General features: G+C 38.9%; 1 protein-coding gene across 12 annotated transcripts in view; it reads left to right on the plus strand.

Annotated features, from left to right (window-relative positions):
• Window positions 1–12,210, plus strand: part of LOC136339560 (protein tramtrack, beta isoform-like) — a 63,050-nt gene that overhangs the window by 28,785 nt on the left and 22,055 nt on the right. The window contains exons 4-5 of one of the 12 annotated variants that reach the window (XM_066282930.1): window positions 374–738; window positions 794–1,562. The exons of the other annotated variants lie outside the window; for them this stretch is intronic. Of the exons in view, the coding sequence (XP_066139027.1) occupies window positions 374–738; window positions 794–1,189 (761 nt within the window). The 3' untranslated portion in view covers window positions 1,190–1,562. Of the gene's footprint in view, window positions 1–373; window positions 739–793; window positions 1,563–12,210 lie in introns of those variants that run through there. 12 annotated transcript variants of the gene reach the window in all.

Here is a 12,210-nt window from a genome sequence, read left to right on the forward strand (position 1 = left end):
GCCAGTGACGATGCCCCTCAAATTCAATAGATTTCATCCCGTGGATACGCAGAAGTGGGTGTTGCGGCAAGGTGGGATTGATACGAGGGAGGATGGAAAACCACATCTGCAACATCCCTTATCTATATTTTTGAACTCTGTTGACAGCAGGTTGCAACTTTTCTTGCACTTAACCGACCACGCGACATCCTTTATTTTCCGCAAAGCGTTTTGATTGGTTTCATTTGATTGATTCTATCGATCTGCGAATCTCTCGTAGTCCCGAAAGTAGGAGCAGTTGATAGTTCTCAAAAGAGAGATAGTTGCTTGCTAAAGACATTTGGAGGTGAGGAATGATGAATGTAAAATGTATTTAACTCCCTCTTTTTTATAGATTTTGTAGCTGAACTGAGTTCATTACCAGAAAAATCTCGGAGAAAATACGAGGTGGTCTATAAGAACTTTATGGATTGGTGCGCATCCAAAGACTTCACAACATACACGGAGCACGTCGTTCTAAAGTACTTCGAGGATCTGTCGCTGACTCATAGCTGTGCGACTATGTGGGTGTATTATTCAATGCTTAGGAGTACCCTGATCATTAACAATAACATAAATATAGAAAAGTATGAAAAATTGCGCAATTTTCTGAAAACTAAGTCGAAGGGCTATCAAAGCAAAAAGGCTAAGTTATTCACCCAAGAAGAAATTGATACGTTCCTATTCGAAGCTCCGGACCACATTTATCTCGCAACTAAGGTAGGTCTGAGACGTTTCACACTGCTTTAATGAAAGTCGTACATTTCCATTAAAGGTTGCGATCATTTTCGGTATAATCGGTGCTTGTCGAAGACACGAGATCCACGCAATAACCATTGACGATGTCCGGGATTTTGGTACTGCAATGACGGTTTCCATTCCAAACCAAACTTCCAACCTCATACCTCGCCAATTCACTATAACCGGCGATTATTATCACTACTGTGTCAAGTACATGAAATTGCGGCCAGATAATGCAGTGTCCAAGTCTTTCTTGTTGAACTATCAGAAGGGCAGGTGCACTGTTCAGAATATCGGTATTAATAAAATCGGGGCTATGGGAAAGGAGGTTGCCAGGTTCTTGAACCTACCGGATCCGCAGATGTACACTGGGGACAGTTTTCGTAGGTCTGCTTTTAAGGCTATTGGATCCCGAGATAAAAGGAACTGAAGTCGGCCCAAAAATTTGGGCTACAAGTTGAGGTGACATGAAAGTCTACAGTGAAGAAGTGTCGAAGTGAGTAAAATTGAAGGCATTGGAACAAAAATTGAATCAGGGTTTAAAATATTGAAGCAAAGTTCTCTCTTGCGCCTTCTTGAAGATTCTGGTGGCAAGGGTTTATTCTCTTCCGTGTTCAATTTGAGGAGAATCAGTTATGTGCGTTTCAACCATTATTCACCGCATTAGCGTTCACATCAAAAACTTGATGAAAAACGTTTATTTTTTTCTATATCGCTTTCCACCACGTTGTGTAACATTCTCGCCTCAAGAATTAGGTTTTTTAAATATATTTATTCTTAATTTAATAAATATATAAATCCTACATAGTATTTTGTTAATTAACACCCAGTGACCCTCCTCGCCTCTTTTTCTTACACCTTTAGACAAACCACAACAGGTCCTCCATTACCCTAATTTTAGATCTCTACACAACTTACAACCAGCTGGAAAAGAACTCCTTGTCGTTCACCTCACCAAAATCCAATGGAAAACTGCAGAGACTTCCCCAAGTGAACGACTACGTGGTGGTCAAACTCATTGCCCAGAGAAGTATTAAGCACTACGTTGCAGTGATCGTGTCCATAAGTGAGGAGGACGAGTTTGTGGCCAAGTTCATGAGGAAGTCACTCGGAAACAAGTTCACTTTCCCCACCACTGAGGACATTGCCAACATTGAGTTGTACGAGATTGCTGAAATTTTGAATCAGCCTAGTATCAGCAACAGACAGCAGTATACGTTTAACGTCGATTTGTCTAAGTATAAGAATATGTCTTGAATTCGTTTTTTAAGTAGTTCTTAGAATGCGTGTTTCTAAAGGGACGCAGGAAAGGATTTATGTGTTTTTAGAGAGTTTTGCAGAAAATTAGGTATTTTCCGGGAAATTTGATGTACCCTAAACGAACGACTTCACTCTAATTTTGCACTGCATCCAAGCAAAACCTGTAGACGTGAAATTGTGTAGCGTTCAGTTTTGGAAATTGTTCGGTCCATTTCCATTTCCATTTTTGCGCATCCAAGTTGTGATCCAATGGAACTTTTGCTTTCCGACGTTTCGTCCGTAACTGCGTTGAACAACAAATGCGACGAGGTGACGGTCGAAGTGATCTCTGGGGATGTGTTGTGTGTATAAAAATATTCGATAATACATATAACATTTTCCATGTAAAATAGTGAAATCTCTATCACTGCCGGTTGCACCCGAAGTGACGAGGACTGGCACACGTGTCACAGCAAAAAGATTGTTTTTTTAGTTAAATAATCATAAAAAAATTCAAGGTTGGACGACCTCAGAGGAGGGCCCTGCACGCGGGAAGCTGCAAATGTGCACAAGACCGGGTGTCACTGTTGCACAAAATAATATTTAGTGGAACGTTCGTATCGGGCCTCGACCGCTGCCATGGAAAAACTGTGGTCTCTTCATTTAATCGTATTAAGCTATAGAAACATTCCATGGAAGGTGGCTGAGGTTCTTAAGAAAATCAGCTCTTTCAAGCATTCCCACTTATCCCCATAAGTCCTTTTGAGATTCTCAAATTGGGACGCTTCACCGTTACGTCACGACTATGACGTCAACCTCGGTGATGACGGAAGAACGGAAGCGGTTCCATTGCGTCGTGGAAAAAATGTGTTACAATTGTATAAACATTAAAATGTTTTTTTTTTCTAATTTATGGAGGAAATGTTGCTTAAGTGAGGTTTGAGCGGCAACTGGTTAGTAAGTAATGGGCTAGGTTAGATTTGAAGAGAAGAACTTTTTGTTATGGATTTAGAGGAGTTTTCGCGAGAGTTAATTTGTGTTTTTCTGAAGAAACTGACAGTTTCATTTTTTAGTGTAATTTCACATTTCACATTTCAGTTTCACATAGTGCCATACCCATTGCAAACATTGTTCTATTACATTCGCTGACTACTTGCTTTTTCGTTTCAACGATGGAGCTCCGTACATGTAGTTCGATAATCTAAAAAAGCCTCGTTTTGAACAATTCTCATTCATGTATATAGTTAGTTTCGTTTTGTCGCTGTGTGTTGCTGTGCTTTACATAATCATTAATACAAGAATTATTCTATAAGAATTAGATCTCCCACGTTCGACTCGTTCTTCATTGTTATACAATCGAAATGAATGTATATGAAATATATGCTTTATTTTCAATTTAAATGATTTCGTCTTTCCCCTTGACACTTCTCCAGGTACACAACCAGGTCCAGTTATTAATTTTACTGATGCTGCAGGGACTGTATTTCAGGCACCATCTACTTTGACGTTGGCAAGACCCGCTCAAAATTGATATTCGAACGTTTCGATTATTTCTTTTACGAAAGGACTTTTAACCAGACGAAATGGAGGTGCTGTTCGTACTATCAAAGCAGATGCCCGTCGAAATTAATCACCAGTGGTCGACAGGTGGAGGTCCGAGGACAGCACAACCATGACAAGGGACAAACGGCGAAGAGCCTGGAAAATTTGCTGTCTCAGAAGGTGTGGGTGGTACGTGATAAAGGGTCGCGGAAACGTGATAAGAATTAATTTTAGTACCATCGGTTCCTATTTCGTGAAATTTGTGTCATCAGCAAGTAAGCGTACGATCACTGTTTTATCTGTTTTTGTATTGAATGAGGCTGTGCTGTGATTTAGATAGGTAGTACCGCCTGAAGGTTCCCATCTACCAGGCTTTCTCCTATTCAAATTTCAAGTATTACTTTACGTCTATGTACACATTTACTACTGTGAACTGACTTTGCAACCAATAAAGACTCTGTTCATTTCACAACTATTATCTCTCAATCGCCCGCAAGCACCATCCTCGAAACCTTTACTGTAAAAATTTCCCTTTCAGGTGTTATCTATTACAACCTCGGCTACAAACACCCCAAAATCATCTTTGAGGGGGTGGACTACCGGATCGATTTCAAGGCAGCCGGGAGGACTTCCTGGAGGTGCAGCTACTACTACCGAACCAAATGTAGGGCCAAGTTGTCCACTAGTGGACAGGTAGTTCGATTGTACGGGCAACACAACCACCAGCACAGGACTGATTTGTATCCCATGGACAATGCGAAACCCCAGATGGTGACTGTTATCAGAGAAAACAGGATGCAACCATTGAGATGGGTCCGACCCCACACTGAGATCGTTACCATGCCTGAGCATGTGATCAGCCATATTGATCCCTCTTTGTTGAATCCTACAAGTTATTAGTGTTGACGTGATGCTGTAATGGTAGAATAGGAATAGTTTAGATTGTTAGATTGGTAGTTTCGAATGGTTGGCATAGTTTTTTCATGAATATTGTAAGCACCAGATTACGCCACGGGGCGCTACCAACATTTGGCAAGTTTGATATCAAAATGTTTTAATCGGGTATGGGACGAAACCAGATAATCCTTATGATTGAACGCTCATGTCCTATATTACGTGCATGTTACTTGGAAATACTGGTAAGCATGTCGGTTTTGGGTTTCATCGCGGGGGGAAATATAAGTTTAAAGTATATACTGATAAGTTTTATGTAGTAAAGTTGATTCAAGCACGAAAAGCTATCAGTGCGACCTGGTGAAACCTAACCAACCATAATAAAGGGGGAAAAATAATTAAAATCATATTTAAGTTTTTTTTTGTTACTTACTGTTTATACGAATACGTAATTTTCAATAATACCTTTAGAGCTTTTTTTGTACATCAATTGCTTAAATCCAATCTCTGGATCAAAATCCTGATTTCTCCACACTGGCGATGACTTGACGTGGCTTCGACTTGGGCTAATCTCGATTTTAATTACAGACGAAGTTTAAGTTCTGGTTTGCAACGGGAACTGAGAAGTTTTATTAAGGGATTTTATGTTGATTTTTAAGGATTTATGTCATTATTAAAAGCAGCAGATCATGTGAGGATTTAAGGTTCTAAACGTTGTGGCAATAAGTTAAACAGGAACCTGCGATCGAATAAAAAAAACCTCTAGAATGCTTTGGAAACAAAATTTGTACTTAAAATATGTTGAACAAAAGAGTTCCAAGGCCCTCTGGATGCTTTTTTTTCTTTTTTGAAAATTTATCACCCGTTTTAAGTGTTAAATAATTTTCGCCCTAATGCTGTAACTCCTGAACTTGTATTATTAAATGTTTTACCAGAACGTGATTTTGTTCTGTTCAAACACCCGATTTTACAACTCGTCACGTGATGGTGTAGCAACCAGGTGAGTTGCGAGATGTATCGACCCTCTACCTGCAAATTTGGATTCACCATCTGGATTTTCCAAATATTTCCCAACTTTGGTGTTTCTACTGTTGAGTTCCCAACTCGGAAACCCAAGTGCAGCATGAGTGAAATGAAAATAACACGTGAAAATTTCGGAAAATTAAGTTAGGAAGTGCGGTAATATAGGGCAAACACGTCTAAAACTGGAACTGTTTCTGTTTGCCCTTCGTTCGAATATTTTTAATTTGCTTAACAAAATTGAAACTTTCCCAACGTCCGAACATGCATATTGTAGAACTTTTGCTGCGCATGAACCGATCCCTGAAATATTGATTTTCCAGCCAGACACAATGGAGGTCAAAGGGATGTTTAAAAAGCTCGCCATAGATTTTTGTAAATAAAATGCATCTCGAAGACACAACTTTATAAGGTTCCACCTGCATTCTCGAATTTCAAATCGATGACACCCCAACAAACATCCCTTTCCTGGCATTACGTTCTTATGACTATCTACCTCACTTTCAGATACCATATACTTCGATGTAGGCACTAAACTACCGAAAATCGTGGTGGATAGCTTTGATTTTAACATGGCCAGGAAATCAGCAACGAAAACCACCTGGATCTGTTCCAGTTATTTTAAGACGAAATGTAAGACTAGAGCCACAACTTGTGGAAGGGTCGTTTATATCACTGGTCCCATGCACAACCACGAACCCAGACCTGCGAAAAATAAAGGTACCAACGTCATGGTTTCGCAACAAGTTACGGTGTGCAGGGATTATAAGTTTTAAGTGGATGTGGTGGGTTGTAGATATCTTGTCTTTTGTATTCCACGTTGAGTTAGTGCAGATTTTGTATGTACTCGTCTATAGTTTCTCTCGTAGGAACCCTAGTGTGTCACTTGAGGGAATAAGAATGATCCTGGTTCTAGGGAAATTTTCCATGTTACAGGTTATTCAGGGAAGTTGGTAAGCTGCACCAATAGGTGCATTCAAAACGACTCTACGTGACGTAGTTGAGCGGGTATCGTTCGGTAAACTCAAAAAACAGGCAAGAATTATTACTGTTAGGAAAGTTATTGCAAATAACCATTTTGTAAAATTGGGAACGTCTCCGCGTACCTTTACTCATTTGAACAGGTCGCATTAATGAATTTAGGAAACGATAGATCTATAGAAATTCGCACACAAGTCCGAAAGGCTCATGTTGATGTAATTTATTCCGAGTTCCCGATCAGTATCTCATCTGCCACAAAATGGCCTCGATACCGGACAAAACTATGTTACATCCAGTTTTTCTACATCTATGGTTCATGTAGAATTGTCAAAACTAATATAGCGGCGATCAGCTGATAGCTGTGACGAAATAATAATAATCTGTAACAAGTGATGGTATGAATCGATTCGACAGTGATTTTTGCTTTCGGAACGAGTAATTCCTGACATGTTTAGAGCAAATATTTTATATCCTTCTCGGTCAGTCCCAACAATTATTTATACCAAATTTTGTAGTTTAGTGTTTGTAGTTATGCCAAATAATAAGTGTAATAAATAATAAACATCACCTCATTGACAACTGTTATTTCTATTACTACTAATAATAACAATAGTAACACGTGATATTTGGTAATGTAGAGGCCCATTTTTCCATGATCGGGCAAAGGAAAATTGAGGGTGATTGAATGGTCGTCTCCATTTCGGTTTTGAGGATACGAGATGTTTTTGTAAATTCTGCATTTTGAAAAGAACAAATTTCTTTCTCAACTGCATAAATAACCTTCGGGTTGATATGGAACATTTCCCGGTATAGTCGTTTGACAATATGGAAAGATGCATTGGCCAGCACGTACGCTGGATCGTTCCCCATTGGATTATTATTTATGAGCAACTATAAGAGACTTATCATTATTCTCTGATATCAATGAATTGAAGGTATCACAACCTTGAGGACCGAAATGGCAAGAAGAGATGTTTTAAGGTCAATGCAGAAATTAAGAAGACTCATGAAGTTCTGTCTGGAAGTGGAAGGTGAATCTTTCAAGCGTCTCGTACAAATGGCCGTATTTCGTGTCTCTTTTTTTATATGGATTTTTCGAAGAATGTTTTGGAAAGATTGAGTTCTTTACAGAATTTTTCAATTATCGAAACAGCATATTCTCGAATTTTAAATTGCAGAACTATGCCGTAATTTAACCGTATCTTTCACGGTTACCGAGATGCCCATGGCTGCGTCCCAAAACGGACACCCTGTATAAACACTACAGCATCATCATAAAGACTCTTAGGCTCGTAGGATTATGGAAAGCTCCCTTTTCTTACTTTCCCTCCTAAGTCACATACACCCCTATACCGTAACAAACCTTGACCTGTAGCTGAACAAATAAAAATTTCTAGGTATTATTTACTTCGATGTAGGTCAGAAAAAGCCGAAAATCGTGATCAACGAATATGATTTTTTGTTGCGCAAAGAGGAGCCAGGCGCTACTTCCTGGATCTGCGCACAGTACTACCATCCCAAAGGTGATAGATGCAAGGTGTATGTTACAACTACCAAGGGAGTTGCATACATTTTTGGACAACATAATCACTTACCCAGGGCAACGGATAGAAACTATAACAATATGAAATGTCATAAAGTTCCTTTTATTTATCAATAGCAGGAAATTGTTATGTTAATTGAATTTTATTTTAATTAGTACTGACATGAAAATCCAAAAGTGTTAGCTAGTTCTACATGAAGGTGACTGTAATGACATAAAATATACATTGTGTAGAATTATTTATTTAACAAATTCCGTGTTTGAGTTTCTCCGATTGATTCCTTTGATGGGGTAGGTATGTTGAGTGTCGTCTACTTGGTGTGAAGAATTAAAGTCCCGAATTCATTCGGGATATTTAAAATTTCAAGTATCAAGTGCCATTCAGAAACAAACGTATATAAAGTTGTTTTCGCAACAAGCCCTGGAACAGTTCGTTGGGACCTTAATACGCGTGCATGGACGAATAGTGATTTCATTTCGTAACTAGTTACGAAATGAAATCGCCATTTCCACTTCCCATATAGTTACCGCATGAAAAGATCGCCTGTGTGAAAAAAACTCGTTAATATAATTCTATACCATCTCAATCTGCGTTCCTTAATCTACTCAAAAATTTGATACATTGACGTTCAATTACATTTCCAAACAGAACAATACATGTAGGTACTTGTTTAAACTAATATTCCAGGCTTAATATACTTCGACATGGCCACGAAGAACCCGAAGATAATTCTCGATAGGAACTTTTTTCTGGTGCTTCGTAAGGAGCCAACAAGAACCATATGGATGTGTACCATGTACTTTAGACACAAGGCAGACAGGTGCAAATGCAGGATAATGACCAGTGGAAAGGATGTCTACGTTACTGGGGTGCATAATCACGAGGATACTGCCACTTCAGTCAACAATGGCTTGTCACAGTTAGTTAATATAATTCGATATTAAGAGTATCGATTGTTCAATCAAAAGTGTCTTTCAAGAAGCGGCTACATCTTTTTGATTACAGTTTAATAAACGCATTTTAAGCACTGAATTGGAATATTAATTTCTTAGATCACACTTTTGAACGATTTTAATTCTTGTTACGTGTGTGACAGAGTTTTTAGCAAACCTAAACCTCAATTTAAATCATTCGAAATAGTCACGATTACTGAATCGGCATTATCAAAAACTTGCACCAACAGCTGAGACGCATGCTGCATGCTCAACAGACCATAATCTCGATTTATGTGGTAATAATTCCCATTAATTTACAGCTAACCGATGGCTAAATGGAGCGAAATGGTTTTTGAGTGAATTTTAGTACCAAATCAGAAGCATTTTTATATAATTATGCTAAAAATTAAAATTGAAATATCCGTGATTGCTACAATCTTGAACAAAAGTCTAATTGACCATTGCAGTGTGTAGAATGTACATATTTGGGACGAGTTAACCGATCTTCTAAGTGATGGTTTTCGAGATCCTCATGCTCGCCTTCGATATTCCAAAGTAAAGAAAAATTTCGAAACTTGGCATCACCGCATTATTATTGATATAATTATATCTCCTGATGTATCAAGAATTTGTATTCAGAGTCCTTTGAAATAATGAAATTTTTTTTTCAAAAATTACTCGTGACCCTGAATTCCTGAAATTCCATCGAGACAGTGCCGAATTGGCACGACGTAAACAATTACAAGATCTTCGTAGTTGGACCTGATTTTGGCGTCATCCGAACGGAACAAAATTGCTCGGGTAGCAGTTCGGTTATAGACCTATCGAACATGGCTTGAATTGCCGGAACTTTGGATATCCTGGAAATTAATCCAGGTATGCGCCAGCCGACCGTTTTGGATTCCCTGAGCTTCAAATTTGGCATCCATTACAATACATTTGACCAGCAGCGTAGTGAAAATATTGTTTTAACACAGAAACCTTTTTAGTGGAAACGTCCGTGGTATATTTCGATTCGGGCAATAAGAACCCAAAGCTAATAGTGGATGGTCAGGCCTATCGGGTCCTCAGAAAATACGGAAACAAGACTGTGTGGCGCTGTACTGAATACTTTGGTACCAGAACTGACAGGTGCAAGTCGCGCCTCAGCACCACCGGCAAGAACATAATCATCAGTAGCGACCCTCACAATCACGGCATTATCCATAAGCTGGATAAATTTCACCAAAGCATGAAGTGTACCAATGTCAATATTATCCGAGAAGTGCTGGACGAATATAGAGACATTTTCAAATAACTTTCCAGAGTTTTCTTTTTAATGTATAACCCAATTTTTTGCATATTTTTCTAAATGATTTTTTGCCCTTTTCAAAATGAAGCCTGCAACCTCCAGCAAACACCTCGAAAATCGGAATAACGGAAGGAGAACCAAAGAACAATAGCTAGCGCCTAATTATTGGTACCGGGAGAGGAAAGTACCCATAGACTGCTTTTTCTTTAAAGCGCATTAAATTATTTCACCGTGTTAAGCTGTGTTCTGCTAGACTTAAAACTATGAAACTTGGCAAACGTCCATTTGGCACCACTAAATTCGTACTTATAAATCAACTGAGTAAGAACAGCTTTCAAAAAGCATTAAAATGGAGTTGTCTTCTTCAAGACTTTTCTACGCTCATTGTGTGTAAATGTTTACAATTGTCAAGTTACACAGGTGCAAAAGCTACACCGGTGCAAAAGCTACACCGATGCAAAAAGGGTACAAAACTGAAGAAGATAAATACATTTTTCAGCACCAGCTGTTTAGTACCAACGTTGTGTTAACGAAAAACCATTTCTAGTGGAAACATCCGCGGTATATTTCGACTCAGGCAACAAGAACCCAAAGCTAATAGTGGATGGTCAGACTTATCGTGTTATCCGAAAGTACGGGAACAAGACTGTGTGGCGCTGCACTGAGTACTTTGGTACCAGGACCGATAGGTGCAAGTCGCGCCTAAGTACCACCGGCAAAAACATAATCATCAGTAGCGACCTCCACAATCACGGCATTGTCCATAGATTAGACAAATTCCACCAAAGCATGAGGTGTAATAATGTGAATATTGTGCGGGAAGTGCATGACGAATACAAAGATCTCTTTAAGTAATTTTATAGGTTTCTATGTAGCCGTAGCCGGAATGCAATCGACTCGCGGTATTTGTGGTGTTTACTGAGTGTTCTGTTGTAGGCTACATTTACTTTGATGTTGCCACCAAGAATCCGAAAATAATCCTGGACGAATACGAGTATCTCATCTATAGAAAGGAAACGAACAAAACAGTCTGGATGTGCACGCATTATTTCAGATCTAAAGCCAACAGGTGCAAGTCTAGGATAGTCACCACAGGACGAGTTGTAACCGTGAGTGCCGATCACCACAATCACGAGCACAGCGTCAAACCGGAGAGATACAAAAACATGCTGTCTCAGGAGGTCACCATCATCAGACAACCCTTAAACGAAACCTGCTGAGTGCCTTCTTGAACATCTCTGTAATAAGCATCGATTAAAAGACAATTTTCTAGTGATACTCAAATGATTTAAATTTTAGGTATAATATTTGCCAATATGGGAACTAAGTCAAAGAAGGAACCAACACCAAAATTCACAGTCGACAACTTGGATTTTTTCTCTTTCGAGTTCACGCCACAGGGTATTGCACCCATTAATTCAATGCCAGGATTGTGAGATGCAAATGCAAGATAGTTACAAGCGCCAGGAGTCTCGAGGTTTTAGGGCTGCATAATCAGGATTCTAAATCCTGGAAATCAAAGAAAGTGTTTCCTAAATCGGCTTATATTATGGGATATCCCAATAGGATTTAATAACGGCTCCAGTTTTCTGGTTTTTTTTTAGCGTAGGCGATAGATGCACATTGTGTTTTTTCAAGTAATATATTATCCAGACTTGCGACTTTTTACCAGAAATTAAAATATTGTTTCTTATAAAAATGTTATTCCAGAATTTAATGTTTTATTCATTGCACGAATTGTTCAAAGATTATTCATTAAATAAAACTTATTTTTTTATTGCTACCATTACCGTGCACACCTCTATTATTCAATCAGTACTGTATCGAACATTGCGCCTCATGCCCTTGCAGTTTATTTTTCCGGCCCGTAAATGGCATTTTACGCGTCCGTGTATCTAATTTTCGTCCCCTTTTCGCACCCGTGGTTTTTTCATGCGCACGCAGTTTACGTTTTACGTGCTCATTGATTAACTGTAACGCGTCCTTAGTTTGTTATGTTACAACC

The sequence above is a fragment of the Euwallacea fornicatus genome, chromosome 5 (genome assembly GCF_040115645.1).
Source record: "Euwallacea fornicatus isolate EFF26 chromosome 5, ASM4011564v1, whole genome shotgun sequence".
Taxonomy (NCBI): domain Eukaryota; kingdom Metazoa; phylum Arthropoda; class Insecta; order Coleoptera; family Curculionidae; genus Euwallacea; species Euwallacea fornicatus.